This window comes from Callithrix jacchus, chromosome 9 (assembly GCF_049354715.1).
Source record: "Callithrix jacchus isolate 240 chromosome 9, calJac240_pri, whole genome shotgun sequence".
NCBI classification, from domain to species: Eukaryota; Metazoa; Chordata; class Mammalia; order Primates; family Cebidae; genus Callithrix; species Callithrix jacchus.
Genome location: NC_133510.1, coordinates 5,139,939 through 5,165,737, shown reverse-complemented (window position 1 = coordinate 5,165,737; position 25,799 = coordinate 5,139,939). Strand labels below are relative to the sequence as shown.

Below are 25,799 nucleotides of genomic sequence, written 5' to 3'. Positions count from 1 at the left end.
TTTGTCAAAAAATGTTTCTAATACATGTGCATTACAAAGTTATTTTTCCTCCAGCCTAGTGAGGTACTTTAAATTTTAAAACTTTCCAGTAAATGGTACTATAAAAAATACCAAAAGTATCTCTGGAAACCAGATAAATTGTTTTTTAAATAAACATGATTGGCCTGGTGCAGTGGCTCAAGCCTGTGGTCCCAGCACTTTGGGAGGCCGAGGCGGGTGGATCATGAGGTCAAAAGATCGAGACCATCCTGGTCAACATGGTGAAACCCCGTCTCTACTAAAAATACAAAAAAATTAGCTGGGCACGGTGGCGCGTGCCTGTAATCCCAGCTACTCGGGAGGCTGAGGCAGGAGAATTGCCTGAACCCAGGAGGAGGAGGTTGCAGTGAGCCGAGATCGCACCATTGCACTCCAGCCTGGGTAACAAGAGCGAAACTCCGGCTCAAAAAAAAAAAAAAACATGATTATGCTTCATAGAAAGATGTAAATAAGTATATTATTTATATTCTTGCTTTGTTTTTAACTTCTGAAAGAAGGCAAGTGCCAAATATTACAGTTCAAATTTTACTTTTTATTTATACTCTGTTTTTCACTTTTCATTTTCCGCCTTCTTTTACTCTCCTTTTCATGACTACAGTTTAGCTTTCTCTGTTGCAGGAAAAAGTTGTCTTGTCACTATCACACTTTTTATTTTAGCTGTCCCAGTGACTCTATATGGAAATTTCTAGAGAGTAAGACTCACATCTTCGTTTCTCAGCCGTTCTACATACTGTTTTTTTCACAGCATGTAGTCAAAGTATTGTTTTATAACAATGACCTTATTATTTCCATCTAACTTAGCTTCCTTCTTCCTCTTCACAAAACAAATCAATATAAAAATTAATTTACATTAGACATTGGGCCATATAAAGGTTTTCTTTCTGATGTTTTCTGTCCAAATCTCTAATCGTTTTTAAAACAGATCATGTGTGTATTGACATACAAGATTACATACACTCCAGGAATTAAGGGACTCACTCAGATCTCAACCTTAATGCCACCGTGTGGTGAAATTGTGCAATTATCATGAGACATACTGCATTCTCTGCACACTTGCAAAGGGTTTTCATGAATGCCCTATTGCAGAAGAGGTAGTCAAGAAGGTATGATTGTGTGTCTGTGTGTGTGTGTGTGTGTGCGTGCGCGCGCGCACATACAGGTGATATGAATGCTGTTTTAAGATGAGTAGTTCATGCTTATATAGGAAGAAAACAAAATGCCAACTAACTCCTAGAATTTATACTTACTGGTAATTGTCATTAATTAGCATAATTTACTACCTGCAAAATGGAAAGCTCCCTTACACTGACATTTTGGTGGCAAAATGTGGTGAAGCTGAAAAATGAAGGAGTTGATTATATGTCTGCCCACCTATCTGGCAAAATGTCAGGCTTTACACTGCTATGGCACGCATGGCATAAATGTGAAAAAAAAAAGTGCACATATGTGGGAGAGCTGGTGCCTAAAAATCTGCCTTCCTACTTAGTAGGAGAAATTAATGTTAGACCTTGGTGATGCCATGATGTTTTCCAACTGTCTTAGGTTTATTCTCAGCCAAAGCTAAGCTTTCTGCTTTACTATTGAAAAGGCTTATATAGTTAAGGAGCGTCTTGTAAGGTCTTTAAGACAAAGTATAAAAGTAATGAATGAAGGTTATCAAAATAAGTGAATAAAATGACAGCAGGAAGTTACAGACCTATTTTTATCTGGTGCTCATTCCTATTCACTCTATAAATATTAATATATTCTGCTGTCTACAGCGTGAAGATGACCACAGCCAGTTTTATCTGAACCAACTTCTAGAATTTATGCATATTTGGAAAGTATCCAGGTAAGACATTTTATATTTGTTCCAAGGCTACTTTCTGATTGAGTTCTCAAATATCAAATCCCAATATTGTTCAGTTGATTGTAAAAACTGTCCTTTCACTGGGACTGTGGAAGCTATTGTACTTTAAAGGCATCTCTCTTTGGCAAATTCTGTTACTAATTATCCATTCTTCACAGTCATTCAGCCTTATCTGAAGAGCTGCTAACACTTTCCAGAGCATTCTAACATTCATTTTTTTAAAAAATCTCTGCTTCTGGTTATTACATTTTCAAGGACATGTTTTCCTAATTCATTTTGTGAATTTGGGGTTGCATATATCACTTAAGCTCCTTGTAAAACAGTTTTAATACTTTGAAGGTAACCATCTCTTGCTTAATTTGTTTCTGAAACTCCCTGAAAGTATATGGTGTATCATAAATGGAGTGTAAATTCAAATTGGAAAACTCAGGTGACAACAAATGAACATTTCATACTTCATTCTTATATCTAAATGTATGCTTACATTATTTGGAATAATAGACTTATCAGATAGTTAAACTGGGAGTTTGAGTATATCTGCAATTAAGGTTGTTGTGAGCTGAACCAGTAGAAAATGTAATGTGGGAGGTACGGATCATAAATCTCTAGAGGAAAGCCTTATAACAGATGAGCTAAATTTACAATAGAAAAAAAAAGAATCAACCCATGTGACCATCAGTGATTGACTGAATAAAGAAATGGTACATATACACTACAGAATACTATGCAGCCATGAAAAGGAATGAGATCATGTCCCTTGCAGTGACATACATGGAGCTAGAAGCCATTATCCTCAGCAAACTAACACAGAAACAGAAAATGAAACAAGACAGACATATTCTCACTCGTAAGTGGGAGCTGAACAATGAGAACATGTGGACACAGGGAGCAAAACAACACACACTGGGGCCCATCAGAGATGTGGAGGAGGGAGAGCATCAAGATAAATAGCTAATGCATGTGGGGCTTAATACACAGATGATGGTTTGATAGGTGCAGCAAACCACCATTGCACGTTTGCCTATGTAACAAACCTGCACATCCCGCACACGTTTCCTGTAACTCAAAATAAAATTAAGTTTAAAAAATAAATAAAAATATGAGCTAAAATTTTTTTAGTGACTATGTTGGCTAATGATTTTGTGAAGTTATCATACATTTACATACATTATGTCATCTAATTTTTTCTAAAATTCTGTGATAATTCATACTATCCTGCTTCAAAATCAAAGAAACTCACCCTCTGAGAGGCTAAATAATTCACCTAAGACCATTCTGGTCATTAGTGGCAGGACTAAAATCAGATTTGCCTGAAATTTACAGAGGACACTTTCTTTCCTTAAACTATTGTGTTCTTCCATGTGCACTTCTCTGCCACCCTTGCCCCTCAAAGTATCCATTTCACTCCATAAAATCATAGAATGGCTAGGACTAGAAAGGACTTTAAACATAGTCTAACACAAATTCTCATTTTATAGTTAGTTATATGATTCTGGTACAGATTTCTGTCGTATAACATATAAACAAGGTCTGTAGTTTCCTTTTTCCAAAATAAATCTTTCCAGGGGTGGGGAGAACAGAGAGAAAGAGAGAGAAACAAGCATATACCTAAAATTTAAGAAGTTTTTCAAAAAGCAGGAAGTCCTTGGGACACCAAGGACTGTTTGGAAAGACTTGATGGAGGGTTGTTGTGCCTTTTAAGTCATTTCTACCCGGAGGACAGAGAGGCAAGCCAAGGCTGTGACAGGAGAGTGAGAGAAGGAGGCTTTCATTCTGTTCTTCTCTTACCCTGCCATTGCCTGCCTCCAGCAGACATTTGATGGTCTTGACCAGTGTGTAGTTGCAGGTGCCCAGTTAATTCAGGGCAAAGCAAAGAGTAAAGGAAACACGTCTGGGATAGCTTAGCTTCCGACTTTACTCCTCCACCCCTCCTTCCAATCCCTGCACAATGAACTACAGTCTGAGAGGATGCCCTCTCCCAGTGCTGTTTCTTCTGCGTTAAGGAAACTAAAAACAGAAGCTCAAAAACTTGGCAACTGTCACACAAATATTTAATCCCATAGCCATGACTAAAACCAAGTATCTAACTCTCAATTAGTGCTTATTCCACTTCCATTATGTTCTGATCCTTCCCTTCTTATCTTTCCCAAAGGGTATCTAACAGGGAGACATTCTCAGCCTCACGAAGGACACTGTAGAACTCTACGTTTTGGGATACAATGCTTCCCTGCCTGCCCTCCTCAGAACACCTTAATGGGTCATCAAAAAAAAAAATCAAGCGCTGGATGGCAAGGGCTTTGATTTCAGACTTTCTCTTTTATGACTCAACTACCTCTTAGAAGTTGAGCAAATCACTTCAAAACCTTCACTAGTTCCTAGTAGGTTTTTTCTGTAAAATAGACGCAATATCCAAAAACAAAGTGCTGAAGTGGGTGCATTCTTGGTGGTACTAACAGTTTTAGGTTGTATATAAAAACACTGCCATTCCCCAAATCTTTAGTTATGATTTAACTCCTCTTTCATTGACTTTTACATATTTCTATGCATTTTGCCTTTGAGCTAAAGTAATAATGTAGAAAAATGAGAATACAGCTACTATTAAAAAAATGGTGTTTTTTAATGTTGCATTTTGAGTTGTGTGACTCATGATTCAATTTAATTCAGGAGGTTTCAAGACAAATAAAAAGGTGAAGTCCATAATGCCTGGGAAGATTGTTTCTGACCAGCGAGGCTCAGAAGAATTGCTGCTCGAATTGCATGTTCTCTCCCTAAGCATAGATAAAGCTGGAGCAGTAAGAGAAGCTTAGGAAAGAAAAATGCAGAGGTTTGGTGTCAAAGACAACCCCATCTATTTTACATATAAGCCATTAATTCCAAATGCAATTCTCTACAAGATTTTGCATACTTAATATTTCTTGATGTTAATATATGCCATTATCTGCTTATGAATCCCTTTGCAACTTACAGTTTGAATTGAGTAGTTTTATATGATGATCAGCCTTTGAGAGCTTTGGTTAATTTATCTTAAATTCTTTGGAGTTCTAAGATTTTCAAATATGTTTGTAGTCTATCAAGTTAAACAAACTTTACAAGGCACCCTTCTGAGATGTTTTCAAAATTATGTCAAGAATAATCATTTTTATACCATGTCAATGGTAGTATCATGGGCAAAACAAAATTTGTGATAAATGTTTGTGCTAAGGATAATATAAATTTCCCCACCCAATTTTAAACAAAGTTTCTATTTTTTATTTTCTAGACAATGTCTCTTAACTCTCCTCAGAAAATATGACTTCCACCTGAAAAACCTATTGAAAACCCAGGTATTAACTCTTGTCACTTTATCCATCAATTCAGTAAGCATTTTTAAAGCATCTACTATTTTTCTAAAACTTTGCAAATTTTGAAGATGGCGGAAAGGAATATAGCAGAGGATATACATTTAAAGGCTCTCATTTCAGCATGGAAAAATAGACAAGTAGAAAGACATATACAGTAAAGTGCTACAGCTGCTGAGAAGGACCTGTATGTATACAAGATGCATAAGAAAGGATGATCAGTTTTATCCACTTGAGCTGAATGGTGACAAATGAGTACTGTATGTGTCTCCCATCCGGAGAGGGGCATCGTGAAGGAGGGTGGGGAGTAGGGATAACTTTTGGCAGAGAAGAACGTGAACAGAAAAAAGAGTCAGGATGACCAGCCTGGTGTGATGAGGAAACTATGACATTTGAAATGGTTGAAGTTAGTGTTCAAAATTAGAGGCTAGAACAGTCAGATAAAAGGAGCAGACAGGGGCCAAATTAGGTAGGATTTTGTGGACCTTTTATGGCAATTTTATGATTTTTGACTTTGTTAGCTGATGACATGGAACCATTAGGCAGGGTAATGACTGATGGATAATTAGAGGGACATTTCATTAGCCCAAAGAGATGACGAGGGCATGGACAAGCACTCTCCTATACGGATAATATGAGGGGACAGATTCGCAAGAGGTGAAAATGTGCAATTTACATGATTTGGTGAAATTCTGTGTGTCTAGAATAACAAACTTCCTGTCTGCTGACTGACTCTGTAGAAACATCAATTCACTGTAATAGTGAAGAGAGAAGGTAGCACGGCAGGGGAAATGATGGCCTCAGTACAAGGCCACTACAGTTTGGTTACCTGTTGGGCATTGAAGTTGTGATCTCCATTAGGCAGATTATTTCTTATAGCTTCTTCTTCCATGGAAAGTTTAGCATTCCACAGATAAAACATCATATTATTACAGAATATTGTGAGTCAGGGAATGTTTTTTAAACAAATAACTTCTTTCTTTCTGTGAAATAACTGATTCCTGATATACACAAAAGGATATGTATCTCGGACAGTAACTATTTGTAATATCAATAAACATGAAATATATCTAAAATAATAAATTCTATTTATTGATGTAGATACTAAAATCATATGTGAATTCCACATAAATAGCTAAAGACATGGAGATTACGCATACAAGACTTATGTTTCTCTCTAAAGTGCAATCTTCTCACCCTAATTCTATTTTTTCTGCTCCAGCCTGGTCTGAGTCTGGAAGTTTAAAATGTGGAATGTGAAAAGAATCCACAATTAGCTTGTTTTAAATCTCATAAAAGTGTTATGGTTAGTACCTCTAATTCAGCCTTGTGATAGTCTTTCTTTCTCATGTTGAATGTGAAACTTACCAGGTTACTAGGATATATTAAGACTTAACTCCTAGAGTATTTTTGTCTCTTTACTATGTGTAGAAATACTTTGAGGTTTTGGTAACCTACTTATGAATGAATTTTAGTATCTAAATGTCTCAGCACTTTCACATATCATAGACATCTTTTTTCCATACACAAATTATCAATAATTTATAACAGTTCTTAATTTCTAAATTCAGAAGTTTGATCTATTACTTACATATGACGCCTCCCATATTTCTAGTTTGAAAGAAACAATTGACTATTGTAAATTTTTCTAACATGACTTAAAAGTTGGCAAAATACCAAAGAAATACTGTCTTTCTATTATCATTGGCAAATTGCAATCATCACTCACAACTAAATTATTTTATAAATAGGTCATGGTATATGTGATTTTCCAGATGAACTCATTCAAAAACAATGAGCTCTTTCAATAAGATTTTTGCCTATGAAGCATCAATAGTAAATATCTTAGAAATGAGGACAGACTATGATATTATCAGTTCACAATTTTATACTTTCTATTCATTTGACACGGACATTAAGTAGCATTTCATCATGTCCAGAACAGTATCAAGTGGAAAAATAATGGTTTTTTAATATCTCCCAAACTTGATTACACGTGATTTGAAAAAATAAGCATGCAGCCAAATAAGTCAGACATGAATATTATTGAATAATATGACTATTTTAAAGTACCAGCTATGTTCTTCCCTCACAATTATTATATTAACATATTTTAGATGATAGTCCTTTTAGGCCAGGCATTCTGGCTATTACGTTAAATGGCTAGTTTTGTGTGTAATTTATAAAGAACTTTTTCACTGGACATTTTTTTCTCACTTCTGTTTCATTAATAACCTGAATTAAAGGGAATATTTTTGAATTTATTCTGTATTCTTAATTTCATAGAAATTGAATAATATGATTTCAATATGAATTTCAGAGAAATTAAGAATGAAAAAAAGGAGTATCTTCCCTCCAGGATATTACTGAATGCTTACTTCACGCAGATTATGAAACTATTTGCTCACTGAAACCAGGAGAAATGGTAATTCAAACCATACTCTGAAGTTGCCAATGATGTAATTGGAGAGACAGCATATCCACATAAATAATACACACAGTGGTGTCCATGCAAAGCAAAGCAATATAAAGCCAAATCATAGCCTAGGAGAAAGAATCAACTTCTGATTTAAAATTACTTCTTCCCAGCAACCTCTAACACGTTGTCTCCAAAATTCTTTATTAAAATGCCAGTCCGAATCATGGTAGGAAATCCCTACCATGGATAACAAATTTACACTACAGTCTAGTAACTGTTGAATTTATTGTAAACTAGATGGACCACAGTTGAGGAAAATCAATTCAAACATGCTTCAAAACATGGGCTTAAGCTTCATGAAACATGTATCTGGTCAGAAAATAACTGGGAACCCCTAAGTCCTTCTACCATCTAGCCCATGACTCAGAGGCTATACCAAGGAGATAACCAGGAGAATATGACATCTCTAGTATTCATGTTTAAGCAACTCGGTGAGAAAGGCAAAATAATACTTATTTCACACTTGCTCAAGACCAAAGTCTAACTGTATTCATCTAGAGAGGAAAGAAAATTCCATATATGAGTAGAAAGAAAGAGGACAGATAGGGATTTTATATTTAGCTTCTTTTAAACGGAAGCTCTCTTGGTTACAAGCAAATCTATTGTTAGATTTTCAGAAGTTCCAACTTCAAACATTATTTCAGCCTAATGGCAGTCTAGGACAAAATTTAAGCGCAGAGATTCCAAAGTCAGATAAATGTGTAAGTCAACCCTCCACCACTGTAGAGCTTCTGTATTCAACCTTCCTCGAGTTTATATAATTCATCACTAGAGTGAGGATAATAAATATAAAATAATAAAATTTTAAATAATTAATGAAATAGTGGATGTAGTGTGCTTAGTATAATTATAGTGCTGGGAGATAAAACATTTTTAAGAAAACCTAAGTACCTGTGTTACTTTATTGCTATTACTGCTGTTGTTTCTATCACTATCACTCAAATAGAGGATTGTATAGGGTCCAGAAGAAAACTTTCACAAAACTGATTTGCCTTTAGAATATAACATAAGAAAAGGTGGAAAATGAGCAAAAAAGCATAAGAAAGTTGGATAAAATGAATAGCTAACAAGGGGCAGTTGCAAGGTTGCAAAAGAAGCCAAAGAGAAGCACAATTGCAGAACTGAGACCCACCCGGGAAAGTGAAGCACAAATGCAGAACCGAGACCCACCCGGGACAGTGAAGCACGACTGCAGAACCGAGACCCACCCGGGACGGTGAAGCACGACTGCAGAACCGAGACCCACCCGGGAAAGTGAAGCACAAATGCAGAACCGAGACCCACCCGGGACAGTGAAGCACGACTGCAGAACCGAGACCCACCCGGGAAAGTGAAGCACGACTGCAGAACCGAGACCCACCCGGGACGGTGAAGCACGACTGCAGAACCGAGACCCACCCGGGAAGGTGAAGCACGACTGCAGAACCGAGACCCACCCGGGACGGTGAAGCACGGCTGCAGAACCGAGACCCACCCGGGACGGTGAAGCACGGCTGCAGAACCGAGACCCACCCGGGACGGTGAAGCACGGCTGCAGAACCGAGACCCACCCGCGAAAGTGAAGCACGACTGCAGAACCGAGACCCACCCGGGACGGTGAAGCACGACTGCAGAACCGAGACCCACCCGGGACAGTGAAGCACAAATGCAGAACCGAGACCCACCCGGGAAAGTGAAGCACGACTGCAGAACCGAGACCCACCCGGGACAGTGAAGCACGACTGCAGAACCGAGACCCACCCGGGAAAGTGAAGCACAAATGCAGAACCGAGACCCACCCGGGACGGTGAAGCACGACTGCAGAACCGAGACCCACCCGGGACGGTGAAGCACGACTGCAGAACCGAGACCCACCCGGGACAGTGAAGCACAAATGCAGAACCGAGACCCACCCGGGACGGTGAAGCACGACTGCAGAACCGAGACCCACCCGGGAAAGTGAAGCACAAATGCAGAACCGAGACCCACCCGGGACGGTGAAGCACGACTGCAGAACCGAGACCCACCCGGGACGGTGAAGCACGACTGCAGAACCGAGACCCACCCGGGAAAGTGAAGCACAAATGCAGAACCGAGACCCACCCGGGACGGTGAAGCACGACTGCAGAACCGAGACCCACCCGGGACGGTGAAGCACGACTGCAGAACCGAGACCCACCCGGGACGGTGAAGCACGACTGCAGAACCGAGACCCACCCGGGACGGTGAAGCACGACTGCAGAACCGAGACCCACCCGGGACAGTGAAGCACGACTGCAGAACTGAAACCCACCTTAGAAGAAATAAAGGGCAGACAGAAACTTCTAAAAGTCAAACCTATCATGTACAGAGCACACTCAGACTTGAAGAAGTATAAAAAAATTAAAAGTAAAAAGTAGATTCTCAAAACAGAAGATAATCACTAGCCAACATAATTTGGGTTGCTAGTAAGATGGAGAAAACTAGAGGGTTTTGTGCAAAGGAATAACATGACCTGACGTTCTACTGGTAGTTTATGTAGGGAATTATATAATACATCAAGAACACGCAGTTAAAGATAATAGAAAAGGGATTCTTATTAAACAATAAGTTGAAGAATAAAATATTTTGGTATCATATATCTGTTTGCCACTTCATGTCTCCTCTCCTCTCTGTAAAAGGTCTTATTTGAGGAAAAGTATTTTGTAGCTTTTTTTTTTTTTTTTGAGGCGGAGTTTCGCTCTTGTTACCCAGGCTGGAGTGCAATGGCGCGATCTCGGCTCACTGCAACCTCCTCCTCCTGGGTTCAGGCAATTCTCCTGCCTCAGCCTCCTGAGTAGCTGGGATTACAGGCACGCGCCACCACGCCCAGCTAATTTTTTGTATTTTTAGTAGAGACGGGGTTTCACCATGTTGACCAGGATGGTCTCGATCTCTTGACCTCGTGATCCACCTGCCTCGGCCTCCCAAAGTGCTGGGATTACAGGCACGCGCCACTGTGCCCAGCTGATTTTTTGTATTTTTAGTAGAGATGGGGTTTCACCATGTTGACCAGGATGGTCTCGATCTCCTGACCTTGTGATCCACCTGCCTCGGCCTCCCACAGTGCTGGGATTACAGGCGTGAGCCACCGCACCAGGCCTTTTCTTTATCATTTCATCACCAAATTTTGCATCACATGGTATATTTAAGTAGAAAAATTAAAAAAAGATAGTACGCTTTTAAGTAGAAAAAAGATGGTATGCTTTTCTCCATTGCATAATCTAGCAACTTTGTGGAAAACAATTATCCGCACATGTGCAGGTCTAGTTCTAGACTCTCTATTCTGTTTCGCAAATCACATGACTATGCTAATGTCAGTCCACATTGTCCTAATTACCATATGTTCAAGGAAAGTCTTGGTATCAGCCAATATAAGTTCTCCAAAATCATTCCTGTTAAAAAAAAGAATCTGGCTATTCTAGGTACTTGGCTACAATTGCATTGATTATATAGATCAATGTAAGGAGAATTGATATTTTAAAATATTGTATTTTCTAATCCATGAGAGTCCAGTTTAATCTGATCTATTTCTTCATCTACACAGGTTTCTTAAATCATTCAGCAATGTTTTATAATTTAGCATAGAGATTAAGCATAGTTTACCAAATTTATTATTTCATGTCTTTGATATTGTAAATAGTATTTTTATATTATTTTCCAGTTGTTTGTTAACGTGGGAATAGAACTTACTTTCATATATTGACTTTATATACTATGTCTTCTTAAAATCGCTTTTCCTATCTATTTTTTTGATTCCTTAGGACTTCAACATATATAATCATGTCATCTGTGAAATCATTTTGTTTTTTTCTCTTCAGTCTATAGTCCCATTATTTTTTTACTTGCCTTATTATTTAATTCTTGCTGAGAGTCTCCAGTAGGATTTTACTAGAAGTGGTAAGAATAGAATCCTTGCCTTGGATTCTCTGAGGGAGAATATTATAGTCTATTATCATTAATTACAAAGTTATTTGGAGGTTATGTTGTAATATAAAAAGTTAGTTATCTTTTACCAGGTTGAAAAAGTTTTCTTCTATATCCAGCTTACTAAGAGCTCCTATCTTGAATGGATTATGAGTTTTGTCAAATGTCTTTTGTGCATATATACAAATGCACATATGGTTTTTCTCTTATTCTTTTCAAATTTTAAAAATCTTTTTATTACTGGTATAACTATACTTACTAAGAATTTATAATCTTTTTCATGTTTCTGGCTTCAATTAACTAATATTTTGTTAAATATATTTGCATCTATATTTATGAGGGACTTCATTTTGTGTTTTTATTTTCTGATATTTATAGACTTTGGTATAAGAGCAACGCTGGCCTCATAAAATATTCGATAATCTGTGCTTACAGTGGAACCTGTGGTATCTTGACGTTTTCCTCCATGTGGAATCCTGCTTCGTCCTCAGCTTTTGACAGCTCCTGATTGTCTGTGCCAAAGAGAGGGTCTCTCTAAACACTGTTGTCACTCTCCCAGCTTATTTATTACTTAATAATATCCTTGCTAATTTATTACTCAATGCTAGATCTATTTTGGCACCGGGGACAAGGGGGTTCTGTGTTGTAAAGAACCAATCACAGCCTCAGGCAGACTCTGCGCACTTGACTCTTGGAGCGTTCCTGCCCCTCCTCCACATGGCAGCCAAACTCTGTCTTACGTCTGCAGTTAGTTGTGTGCGGCAGAGAGTTTACTGCTCCTCTTACCTGACCTCTAGTTAGTGTCCAGGTAGGATCTTGGACCCAAGACAAGTTTCTTGGCCTTTCCCCTGAAGCAAAGGTCTTTTGCTTCCAACCTTCCTTCAACAGCAAAGGAGCTTCTCATCTATGACCTACTTCTTTCCCAGAGACAAGACTGTTTCGTTTGTTTACCTCTCCAGAAGCAAAGGGGTTTGTGCCTGGTCTCAGGGTAATGCAGGGTTTGCTGCTCCTCCCCCTGCAGCTTTAAAGTTTTGCTTCTTATGTCAAAAGGATCCACAGAAGTGGACAGAGCCCCATAACTATCCCCCAGAAACAGGTGATTACCTACACACCTGCGCCACAGAATATGACTCCTGTTTACTGCACGGCCTGCAGTATTTTCCCTGAAACACTGGTAGCCGTCCATGGAAAACAGCTTGCAGGAGATTGTAAACTCCCCATGTGTCCTGGGCTTCCTGGTATTCCAAACTGACATGCCAGCTCATATCTAGCCTTTAAAAATATGTTAAAATTTTAGCTAATTTACCCATGTGCGTGGCGACCACCTCTTTCTCCTGTGCTCTGCCAAAGGTTGAACATTTCGTGTGCCCCATCTCTCTTTGGAGCAGTTTTCATTCTTTGTAATTTGGTTTACTTGGTCACTTTGTGACCTCAGATCTCTGCTAGGTTCAGAAAAAGTTATGATTTTGTATATTATCTGGCTTTTTCCGTAGTTACAGAGATATCAATCTATGTTTTTTGTTTGTTTGTTTTTATTATACTTTAAGTTCCGGGATACATGTGCAGAATGTGCAGGTTGATTACATAGGTGTACATGTGCCATGGTGGTTTGCTGTACTCATCAACCCGTCATCTACATTAGGTATTTCTCCTAATGCTCTCCTTCCCCTTGCCCCCACCCCTGACAGGCCTCAATGTCTGATGTTCCCCTCTTTGTGTCCATGTGTTGTCATCGTTCAACTCCCACTTATGAGTGAGAACATGCAGTGTTTGGTTTTCTGTTCCTGTGTTAGTTTGCTGAGAATGATGGTCTCCAGCTTCATCCATGTCCTTGCAAAGGACATGAACTCATCCTTTTTTATATTTTAAGACAAGCTGCATTTCAAAGCTATTTTTAATCTTTAAGGAAAAAATAATTCATATTGGCACTAACTACTGAACCTGGAACGAAAAGCATTCTAAATTCTCATTTGTCTCCAAACTCATTAATTGAATTTGATAATTTTCAGTGTGTCTAATATAAATAGAAACTCATTAAAGTTTATATAGACTCTGGAAGATGGTAAGTAGTTACATGGCTGTTTAAATGCATACTGCTTTGTTCTCCATCACAGCTAAATAAGAGAGGGGAATAATAAACCACTTATGCCATTTTGTTTGGTTTTCCAGAAAGATGCAGGGGAGAAAGGGTTGTTATGAATCTTTTCAAATGTTCAAAATATTTTTCAAGTATGCTTAATTAATTCTAAAATATTAGCATATGTTTCCTCCAAAGTCCAGGACACATCAAATATTTCCTAAGATAAGCTTGGAATGTACTATGTAAAATAACATCACGACATTATTTTCAGTCACTAACCCAAAGAAGTTAGAAAGAATTTAGAGGCAGTCTCGTCTAAACTCCTAAGCAATGCAAAAATCTTTCTCTAAATATCGCTGATGGCTCATATACCTGAATCGGGAGTGCCTTTTTATTCCAAAGGCAGCCTACACAGTTTTTGGACAAATAATTTTAAGAAATATTTTTCTTATATTGAATCAAAAGAACCTCTCTAGATTTTCCACCATTTGTTCTCATTTATCATTTTAGAGCTACTTACAATAAATCTAATCCTCTTTTTACTTGAAAAAACATCAAATACTTGAAATGGCTATAATGTCTCATTTGTTTTCTTTTTTGCCAAGCTAAAACTACCTTCACGTTGACGTCCATTAAGCTGTAGACTTCCGGCTTATGTCTCCACACTGTGTGCACCATCTGTGACCCAAACTTTCTCCTCCATCCTTAAAATATTAAATGTTATGAAATGTTATGATGCTCCCAATGTTCAGCTTTTTTTTCTCTATCTAGATTCTCTCTTGGAACAACCTTATTCAAATTTTAGTCTATGTATTACATCTATAAAAATGTTGCCCAAGTCTACCTTTGTTATTTCTTGAAATTGGGTGCTCACCCTACTGCATTTTGTGTCTGTAGGGTTTCTCATAATGTGAATCAGCTATCATAGGGTTTATAAATTTTGGACTGATATTCCCATTACTGTGGTGTGTGTGTGCGTGTGTGTGTGTGTGTATGTGTGCACGTGTGCATGCGTGCATGTATATTTATATGTATGTGTATTTGGGCAGAAACTCTGTAGGTCAGTATAGAAAAGTGTTCCTATACGACAATGTGCATTTACTTCCCCTGGGTGCAAAAATGTCACAATAGCCTAGTATAATTTTTTTAAGACAAAGTCTCGCTCTGTCACCAGGCTGAAGTGTAGTGGCGCAATCTCAGCTCACTCCAACATCCGCCTCCCGAGTTCAAGCAATTCTCCTGCCTCAGCCTCATGAGTAACTAGGATTACAGGCACCTGCCACCGTGCCCAGCTAATTTTTGTGTTTTTAGTAGAGACAGGGTTTCACCATGTTGGCCAGGATGGTCTCAATCTATTGACCTTGTGATCTGCCCTCCTCGGCCTCCCAAAGTGCTGGGATTTTAGAAGTGAGCCACCATGCCCAGCTGCCTAGTACAATTTTTGACATAAATTCCCACTATGGGTAGTATAAATTAATACTCCAGAGACACATAGAGCACAGACTAGGGTTCAGTTTCTCAGATAATCATTTTTCTTACTCGAAGACTGAGTAGAGAGAGGCTTCATCAAAAGCGTTTCTGGTCAGTAGGCATGGTTTTCTTCTCGCACCTTTTACAGGTGGTGGCTGCTGTCTAATGTCTGAGGACTGCTTGAGGATCTTGGCTCCAGTTCTGCCCATTCCCCTACCTTCACCAAGAGGTTTAGTCCTAAGATGTCAGCACTTGTCCCAGTGTTAGTAAGAAACTGACCTATCCTCCAGCTGAGGATCTGCATCTAGGCTGATATTTCCACCAGGCCAATGCAGCATCACTGTTGGAGCTGCTTCTTAGGCTTGCAGTTCCTTCCTAATGTCTGCAACCCTGAAATTTATCCTTTCTTATCGTTTGTTTAACGTTTATATGAACATGTTGACTGTGTGGGGGGGTGTAGTGTGTCTACGTTTTCTCAGTCTAACGGTTGCTAGAGATAGAACTCCACTGCATTTCCTCTGGGAAGCTCAAATTCCGTGTATCAAAAAATACTCTATGATTCTACCAAAAATCTTCATTTTGTCCGTGTTTCCGCCATAATTAATAGCACCCTACTGTATTCCTGGTTTCCAAAATTTGGAAATAAAATTTTGGAATCATCTTAAATCCAACCTTTCTGTTGGTTCTCATATTCAAATAATCACCAACTCAATTCTAGAATTTCAATATATTATTTCACATATTCTAGCAATCTCAGTTATGCATGACTATAATGATTATTTATCTTTAGAATGTGAAGATTAAATGAGGTAAGTAGATTACATAAAAAGTACTGCAAGACTGAAGTAATAGATTGAATAAATCAGCTACCAGCTACCTAGTTACCCAAGTCAACCCAGTATTAGAATTTCAATTAGTATTGTTTACGAACTTTTACAAACTCATGTATCTCACATATCTACTTAGAGCAGATGAATGAAAAAAATAAACAGAGACCCTCATATGACTTTTCAGTTTTTTATGATTTTCTAATTTCTATTGTTAGTCATCTCTGCTTCTACAGTGTCTCATTTCTCTTATAAACTGAAAGATTGGTGTGAATAAAATTAGTTAAACATTAAAATTTAGCCCTCATTATCTACCAGGCACTGTATTTTATATTTTATCTAATTTAATCTTTACAGAAACTTAATTATCTTTCTCACTTGATAGAAGGAGCCTAGGGATATGAGAGTTAAGTGCTCTGATGACGGCCGCAGGTAGAAAGGGGTAGAACCAGGATGTAAACAGAGCCTGACTTCAGAGCTGACCATGCTGTCTGTGATGCTCTTCTGAATGAATACTGCATTAACAGTACACTAACAGTGAGGTAGTCGTCATTTGGTAAATTCCAGTTTGTCAAGTACATTCTCAAATCTAGTACCCGAACTAAACTTCAGTTTGGATAATATACATGGAAAATGTGGTGGAACTACATTCTAGTTTTGAAGAGCAGGTGTCTTTTGATTCGATTTAATAATGAACGGGATCTGGTAGCCACATCACAGTATTGACTTATATTGAGTTCACATCATAAGTGAAATAAATGACTTTTTTCAATTTGGATGAATCGTAATTTTTTCTTCTCCATGTTATTATTGAGTAGACTTCCTTTTAATCCATGAAAGACTTAAAATAGATCTCAAATAAATTGCATTTACTTTTACCTCATTAGTAAAATCTGTGGACAATTTTTGGAATCCTCATTTTGTCTTTTATAGTATTAATTAGTTATTCTTCAGATTTTTGTCATTGGTTTCAGCATTTGTAAAATGACATATAAGAGATACGGGCAACAAATTAAAAAGTACATATTATTTTTCCACAAAAGAGGCAAAGTATTATCCTATTAATGTAAAACTTGCATTGTATCTTTGTCTTGACACTTTGTTAATAAAATGCCCTAGAATAAGGAGGATTAAAATCTTTTAAAGGTGTAAACCCATATCTTTCTGTGAAAATAAAAAGAAGAACCCTGTTCCATGTCTTCCTAAAATAAACTGTTGTAATTCATTGGAAAGATGGTAGTGCTGGTGACGAATTTAACCTGTTTTGAAAAGCCACAATTGTTACGATAAAGACAAAGTTTATAAAAGCATTGTAAAGTGAAACATGATTCACACAGAATCAAAGAAAAAGAAGAGATTTCTCATTAGAGTTAGTGGCAAAACATGAAAAAGAATAAGGTCAAAACAGAGAAGATATTTTTAAAATAAATCCTTATTTAAGAACACATACAGCCAGGCACAGTGGCTCACTCCTGTAATCCCAGCACTTTGGGAGGCTGAGGCGGGCAGATCAAGAGGTCAGGAGTTTGAGACCAGCCTGACCACATGGTGAAACCCTGTCTCTACTAAAAATACAAAAAAGTATCCAGGTGTGGTGGTGCGTGCCTATAATCCCAGCTACTCAGGAGGCAGAGGCAGGAGAATCACTTGAACCTGGGAGGTGGAGACTGCAGTGAGCTGAGATCGCACCACTGCACTTCAGTCTGGGCGACAGGGTGAAAATCTGTCTCAAAAAAAAATGTGCAAATCTGAGATATAGAACGGCTAATGAAAAGTTCTTAGAATGGTGACCATAAAATCTCTCTCTATCTCAAGGCCAGTCTGCAGTGTTGATTTTAAGAATTTGTCTTTGCTGTTGGTGTATTAGGCCATTTTCGTGTTGCTATAAACACCCGAGTCTGGGTAATTTATAAAGAAAAGAGTCTGAATGGGCTCACGGTTCTGCAGACAATACAAGAGGTGTGGTGCCAGCGTCTGCTTTTGGTAAGGGATTCTTGCAATTATAGCAGAAGGTGAAAAGGAATCAGGTATCTCACAGGGCGAGAGCTGGAGCAGAGGGAAGGGAGATATACTGCACACGTTTAAACGACCCGATTTTGTGAGAACTCACGCACTATTGCAAGAACTCACTCACTATTGCATCAAGACATTCTAGAGGAATCCGCCCCCTTGACCCAACACCTCCCACCAGGCCTCACTTCCAGCACTGGGGATGATATTTCAGTATGAGGTTTGGCAAGGACAAACACCCAAACTGTATTATCGGTAGGCTCTATTTGTCGTCAGCGATTCCTTTTAAACATCAGTCGCTTCGAAGATACCGCAGTCAGATGATTATCACACACTTCAACACCACAACTGGTTGTCCTGAGTTTGTTCTGAATCCCGTGAATCTGATTTTTTCCTAAGTTTGGAATACGCCGATTCCAAAAAACAGGTGTGTTCTGAAACCCTCCTTGAGTCATCCACCATTACTTTGTTTTCATAGTGTTTTACAGAAAAACCACAGACTTCGTCTGAGGCTGAGTCTCCCTGCTTTCCCCACACTTCTCCCGCCCCCTCTCTATCTCTTTTCCTCTCCCTCTTTCTTACCCTTCCTCTCTTTCTACCTCTCTCTCATTTTATTTCAAGTAATGTTAAGTTAGCGCTAAGTTAGTAAGTTAGTGAAGTAAGTTAGTGTTAAGTCAGTTGTAATATTGGGCATTCACTCATTGAAAAGTACAGCCCCAGTCACAGGATAACCAGTCTTGAGGACTTTCTTTTTATGTGAAAGCAAACGACTGTATTTTATTCCACTTGCTCCCCATGGAAAGAGAAGAAGTTTGAGGATCATGTCCCCTCATTTATTTCAATAGATTGTAAGATGTGAATCTTGTTATCTACAGGAAAACGTGGATATTATTGAAGAAGTTAAAAAAATATGCAGTGTTCTAGGGTGCGTGGAAACCAAACAAATTACCGATGCAGCAAATGAACTAAGTCTGATTCTTCAGAGGAAAGCAGAGGTAAATCTCTTCATTTATTACACAGTAGTTTTAAACTTGAGTTCAATACTTAATTAAGAAGGTGAAAGAGTTTGATTAACAACTATATTTCTGTGTGCATGCTTGTGTGTGTGTGATTTGGTGTGTAGCTGTGTGTGTGTGGGCATGTAGCCACATAGTATATTTCAATTATTTGGGCGTATTGGCAGCTTGATTCTATTATGCCTAATAGATTTAATTAAACTAAAAGGACATGTATTGCATCTTTGAAGTTTGTAACCACCTTATAACTTTAGGTGACACTGAAATCAATCCTACAGTCCCTCCTAAATGAACGTAATTATATAATATTTACATGGAAGTGTCTGTGTAGGTTGTTAATGGTTCTCATGTATACCAGTGTATACAGGCATAAGAGTCATGTTTGTATGGATGAGCACATTTATAAAAAGAAAAATCATCCATTTTTGTGGTATCTTTTGTGAATTTTGCAGCTTCCATGATTTCTGTGTGACTTTCTCTGTATCCCACATCATGTGACAATTTCCTGGTTTGGTGGGATTCAAAATAGGCATTATGTGATTGTCTTTTTAAATCTCAGAAATCTGATGTAGACCCGTAAGTGATTATTTCCAAGAAAAATATTAGGAAATCTGTTTACAATTAATTCATTTATCTTATTAAATTAGCAGATGATAAAACAGAAAGATATGATAACTAATATTTGCTAGTGCATTCTAATGTATAAAATAGTTTGACATATGCATTACTTCATTGAATTTAATCATTTTAACTCAATTTATCCTCACAGCAATGTTGTAAAGTTGGTGTTTTAATGTTCATGTCACCAGTAAAACTCAATGCTTACAATGTGTATGTACAGAGAATTTATAGTGGCAAAATACAGATTCGAACCTAGGCCCCTATGCACATTACAGTGTATGTGAAACTTTCTAAGATAGAGTGAGTACGTGCATTCTCTATCTGCATGGTAGACAACAAGAGAGATTCTACCACCTTTGAATACGACAGTCTTGAAACTTTCAATCAAACTTGAAGATTGATTTACAATATAGAGAATCGTATTACTACATTGAAATCATCATACTTACTACTTATTGTTTCAAATAGGCGGGTATAAAAATTCAGTAGTTTCTTAATGTTGGGCTTTCTAGATCTTATTTCATTCAAACTTTTGTGTAATTAGACAGTAAAAAATGAATATAGAAATTTAAATATGTTCTTGACATTATATGAACAATGATGACAATAATTTTGATGAGTCATGGACATATGCCACCAAAGTACTTTAAAAACATACATTGATGAAAAGCTAAAAATGCAAACCATTAAAGAAATCAAAATTGAAATATTGAAATCAATAAATCCCCAGATTCAATATCTAAGACAGAAATACCCAAAATTCACTAAATTTTTCTTAATAAGGAAACACCTACTCTTTTACTTTCCAATTATAGAAGGAAATGGAATAACTATGTAGACTCCAAAATCATTGTTGCAGTAGCTATTAAGACCAATGGCCTTTACAAATAACAACAAGGTAAAACAATCTGAATTGATCATATATAATATGATCATATTTCTCTATTCTGTGTCAGTGTGAAAAAATGTATACTAGAGCAGGGATGTTCAGTCTTCTGGCTTCCCTGAGCCACAGTGGAAGAAGAATTGTCTTGGGCCACACATAAAATACACTAGCACTAACAGTAGCTGTTAGGCAAAAAAAAAAAAATCTTATAATGTTTTAAGGAAGTTTACATATTTGTGTTGGGCCACATTCAAAGTCATCCTGGGCTGCATATGGCCCACAGGCCGTGGGTTGGACAAGCTTGAACTAGAGTCTTAAAAAGCATTTCACCAACATGTTTTGAAAATAACTATTTTGATGAGCCTAAGAACTTGGGAATTATATGATGCTGCAAAAGGGCTTTCTTCCTGGTGATGTTAAGTCAGTATAACAAGGTAGTGACAAGCAGTGATTTCTCTAAATTATCACATTTTAGAAATATTACAAACTCCCAGAGCTGATGATAAAATATATAAGATAACATAATGCAAATATGAATTGGAGCTAAGATCTACCAGTTTCTATCTAAACATCCTGTGGAAAATTAATTCACTTGTTGGAATTTTACATTTCCTCATGTGAATATGAGAAATAATGTTAATAAGGGGCCCTGATAACAGTGTAGCTTAAACGAGATCATTGTTGCTACTGGAGGCAGTGAGGATGGTGCTGGTGCTATTTCTGGAGACTCTTTCCAATCAGGCCAGTATGAAGGCTTTAATTCACACAAGCCCCAGTAAGGTTGGCCCTTGTCATCTCATGGCCGTCGATTACAGCCAGCCTCCTGACAAATATGAACCATTGCCAGAGGAGGAGACCAGATGTGTGGGTGTGGACACATCTTCCTGTCTGTTGAGACTATTTGGTTATTCTTCAACTTCTATGTCCAGTTCTTGGCGACTTGGCAGACAAACAACTGAGCAGAGAACGAGGAAAACATTTTTAGGATGAAGCACTTCGAATGACGTCAAAATAGTGCTGGTTACACAAGATTTTATCTTCAAAACATTCATTGTCTGAAACTCCCTAAAAGAACAGAAATGACAATTTTTCAGAAATATCAAACTTACAATATTTGTACTTGATCTTAGCCAAAACGCTGAGAAGTGATCAAACTTACAATATCTGAAGCTAAAAGAATTCTTCACAAAGGAATTGGGTATTTCATAGGAAAGCCATGAACAATTATAAACTCAAGAAAAACTCACCTTCACATTTCACTTTCCTTATATACTAGTATAAACACAAACTCTCGTGTGATTTTTTCTTTGAAACTTTTAAACTCATAATATCTAAATATTTATCTTATGTTTTGATAAGACTAAAATGATTTTCATGCATAGAAACTAAGAAGAGAGTTGACAACTAGTTCTATTTAATCTATGTCAGTGGAAGATAGTTCAATATTCTGTAAAAATGGCACCTACTTATTTTGAGTAGAATGTTGAAAGCTCATTTATTCTACATTACTTGTATTCGTACTTTTGTGCATCTTTTTCAATCCCATTTTCACTGTGAAGCTACCTATATAAGAATATTGGCACAAATAGTAAGTACATTTTGCAGGATTTGTGCAGTAACCAGTTAACAATGCCAAAGCAGTCTCTACACCCACCATGAACTTAAGATTGAAGAAATACTGACAAATACGGGTTTTCTGCCAAAAAACTGTGAAATTTGAGAAGCTTTTCTTTTTCTTGGCTGTATTTTTGGTCGACATGCAAAGAACTATTTCCTGCCATACGGGGAAGTCATTAGGTGTTTATTAAATGTCACTTTTGTCAAGTTGAAGTATTATATGACAAACATACTCGTACTCTATTTTATTCTGTGACCCAGCACTGGAAACAATTCACATCCTTCAAATTATATTCCAGAACTCATATAATTTAATTTCCATTAAATGCTTACATAATCGGCAAACCACAAAGTGAAAATATGGTCTTTCACATCATGGTGTAGGCGGATGTCATGGTGATTTTCTATTACAAGTCTATATTTCTGAATAAATTGAATTCTAGTTAAATCAGGATAACATTTTTAATAGTCTCACCTACATAGATGGGGTGAAGATCTTATGTGTAGTTGTTAAGACCAGCAGCTGATACTTTATTCAGATGAAATATTTTATCTAATAGAAATACTTCAAAGGTTCTTGAGAAAGATCCTTTAAATTCAGAAGTTACATATAAGTGTAATGACATTTTAAATATGATTGAAATGTTCTCTCTCTAAAGGAATACTGTAACAAATTTTTTGTTATGAAAAACAATTGTTCTCTAATTTATTTGTTTGAGAAATCTGGCTTTTGACTATATTTCCTTAAATGCAAGACTTGAAATTTTATTTGTTATTTTTTAAATTTTGAGTTTATAAATTTAAAATATTTTAATGTCAATTAAAATGGATCTTATTAAAATCTGTATTTCCTTTTGGGATGAAACCTTTTTTTAGGATGTCTATAAATAACCTTATACGGTTTTCAGGATAGTTTAGTTACAACGAGCAAATCCTAAGCCACCAAAGGAAGTCTAGGCTTCTAACAAGGACAAAAAGAAATAAATAAGAAAGGCCACAACACACTAATGGACATGAACTTAAAGAATAATTAAAATGAAGACAAAACAATAGGATTTCAGATTGTATTTTTAATTTAGGATATGACTCAAGATATTTTATTTTTTCAAGCATTTGGCTATCAGTTATTTTTAATTCGCTAAAAAGATAAAGAGAAAGAAAACTATTTAGTGAATCTATAGTGATTTTGTCTACTTCAATTCAGTTTTCTTTTTGGTGCTGTCCAAGGCTTGCTGAATGATTGCTAAGAATAACAGCTGGACACGGAATAGAGAGAGAATTAGAATGCACTTTTATCAAAAGATTAGTCACTTTTGTGAAAGGGGGATTGAACTTAGACAACCTATTGTAGTAATTTCTTTTTTTAAAAAAATTAAACAACTTACATTGTTTATTATAATATTTAGAAAGTTTTTATTTCATCATATAATTTAAATTTATTCTGTTTAATAAGCAAATTGATACATGATGCCAAGAAATATTTTGTCATTTTATCATGCCAAATAAATTGTAATGTTTAGATTTTGGATATTAGCATTTGATTATTTTGTGAATTTGTTGTGTGAATAACAAGTATATTTTTACTTTTTTTTCAGAATTTTTATCAAAGTTCAGAGACTTCAGTAAAAGGTAAAACATACATCTACTCAAGTATTTTGAAATAAATAAAGAAAAAAGTAAGTTATAGAATCCAAAATAATTTTTTCAATTCTTTATTCAAATACTGTGGTAACACACAACACACACACACACACACACACACACAGAGCTTTTTGAGGAGAAAGATATTTTTCTAAAACTCATTTTATTAGTGGAAGTGATTATTCTGCAAAGGAATAAAAATCTGCACTCTCTAAACTTTTAGACTGGTATTTTTAAAATAATGAGAAAAGTCAGGAGATCCATAAAAATTAAAATACAGAAAATGTAACCACTCCAAAGCATTGAAAATTTTATCATTTGCCTAGTTGTATTTTGATGTAAGAAAAATCAGAAAAGTAGTATACGTCTATATGCAAGGTCACCCACTTCAAATTTAAATTCCAACTCTATTTGAAAGACCAAGCTAATATAACAGGTAGTAGGAGGCTTCAGTTCCTGAAAAATTAGTGTTCACAGAGGCTCTGAATCTATAAAATTGCAAGACACAGGAGGACTTTGCCTCTATAGAAAACAGTAGGTGTGAGATTGCGTGGGATAGAGCAAAGTCTTAACTTTGCAATCAGACAGAAGTGGCTTTGAATCTCAACTCTCCCACTTTCAGAGTCTGTGATTCCAGATTAAACTCTTTGATCTTGTTATCCTGATATACATAAGCAATATGATAGGATTTAAAATGCAGGGTCTGGTCAGGATCGTTCTTGGTTGTATTTGGTAGATGGTATTTGGCATAGGAATACTCTGAGTATCTGCAAGAAAACTGTCTGCCCCTCAGATGTTCAACTAACACCCTTGAATTCAGAAAAATCCATTGGAACGCAGATGAAAACCTAACCTGCCCTCCACATCCTTAACTGTTTTTTAAGAGTCATGTACAAAAGTATATCCTCTCAACTCTAATTCCCACCACTCAAAAGAAGACATTCAATTATGTTTGAGGAACTCTCCCACCTCAAATTAAAAAGGAAAATAGGGTGGCAGAGAGTATAAAGAAATTTGTGCAAGTACAAAAACCTCTATTCTAGATGTTCGTAAAACTCCAGACCACAGAGGGAAGGAAGGAATGGACATTCCCTGACAGTATTACTAACAGAATCTAAGTGGTGGTACGTGGAGTGAACAAGCTGGAGGTGTTTCTGTATGGAACTGATTCTCCCTTTCTATCAGGAATATTGTAATAAGGTCTCCTCCCTGATATTCCTCAGGGAACTGGAGTATGAAATCCCACAAAACTGTACAGAAATTTTCCTGGAGACTTACATTCTATAATGAATCATGACAGATTGTAATCGAGTCTAAACTGTGCATAGATTGTCCTTGCCTCTTTATTTCGTGGCACGGTAACTCTTTTCCAGAGTAAAATTAGGTGTGATAAAAACTTTTTCCACCATGTTTCACCACTAACCCCAGTGTCTTGGGTGCTTAATACATTTTGATGATGTTATTTGAAATGTATTCTTCATCCAGAGTTCTGGAAGTAAATCATAATGCATGAGCATACATCTCTGTACAAACTTAAGTTAGCAAATTATATCCAAGAACCATGTTTCTGCACAAAAAGCAAAAAGTAGAGTTGGGGTAATTAACCAAATGGCTAAAATTCCCCCAAAATATATGCTACAGCTTAAATTAATAAATCAAACTTATTATTATGTAGATGTGTATTTATTTGCACAATGTTGAAATTTCTCGAAAAGAAGTTTGTGCTTCCTGCTCCAGCATACCAAAAGTACAATTTGGGGACTGAGAAACAAGATATTTCCATAAATGTATAATTCTCTGCCTCCTGCTGTTCAGGAGAATCTCGGTTGGTTGGCCTCTGGAGTTTGATGAGGCCTCTTTTAAGACTATTTTTACACTGCTTTACTCTGCTTCATTAATTGCTACTGCTGATTTCTCAGAGAATTTTAATTAGAGAGTTCCTTTTTCCCCTCTGCTTGTCCCCCCAGGCTATTTCAACAGAGGACACAACATAAAAAATATA

The 25,799-nt window shown here is 36.9% G+C and overlaps 1 protein-coding gene and 1 long non-coding RNA gene across 6 annotated transcripts in view; one reads left to right on the top strand and one right to left on the bottom strand.

The window, feature by feature from the left end:
• PIK3C2G (phosphatidylinositol-4-phosphate 3-kinase catalytic subunit type 2 gamma) overlaps positions 1–25,799 on the top strand; it is a 414,912-nt gene that overhangs the window by 79,342 nt on the left and 309,771 nt on the right. For all 5 annotated transcript variants that reach the window (XR_013522259.1, XR_013522260.1, XM_017975799.4 and 2 more), the window contains 4 exons: positions 1,800–1,870; positions 5,148–5,211; positions 18,892–19,011; positions 23,752–23,785. Coding sequence is in view for 3 of the 5 variants with exons in the window: in XM_017975799.4 (XP_017831288.4) it covers positions 1,800–1,870; positions 5,148–5,211; positions 18,892–19,011; positions 23,752–23,785 (289 nt within the window). In the remaining 2 variants the exon portion in view is untranslated. The remainder of the gene's footprint in view (positions 1–1,799; positions 1,871–5,147; positions 5,212–18,891; positions 19,012–23,751; positions 23,786–25,799) is intronic.
• Positions 19,008–25,799, bottom strand: part of LOC108593067 (uncharacterized) — a 120,089-nt gene continuing 113,297 nt past the window's right edge. Inside the window, exon 3 of the long non-coding RNA XR_004728536.3 lies at positions 19,008–21,604. This is a non-coding gene — a long non-coding RNA (uncharacterized LOC108593067). The remainder of the gene's footprint in view (positions 21,605–25,799) is intronic.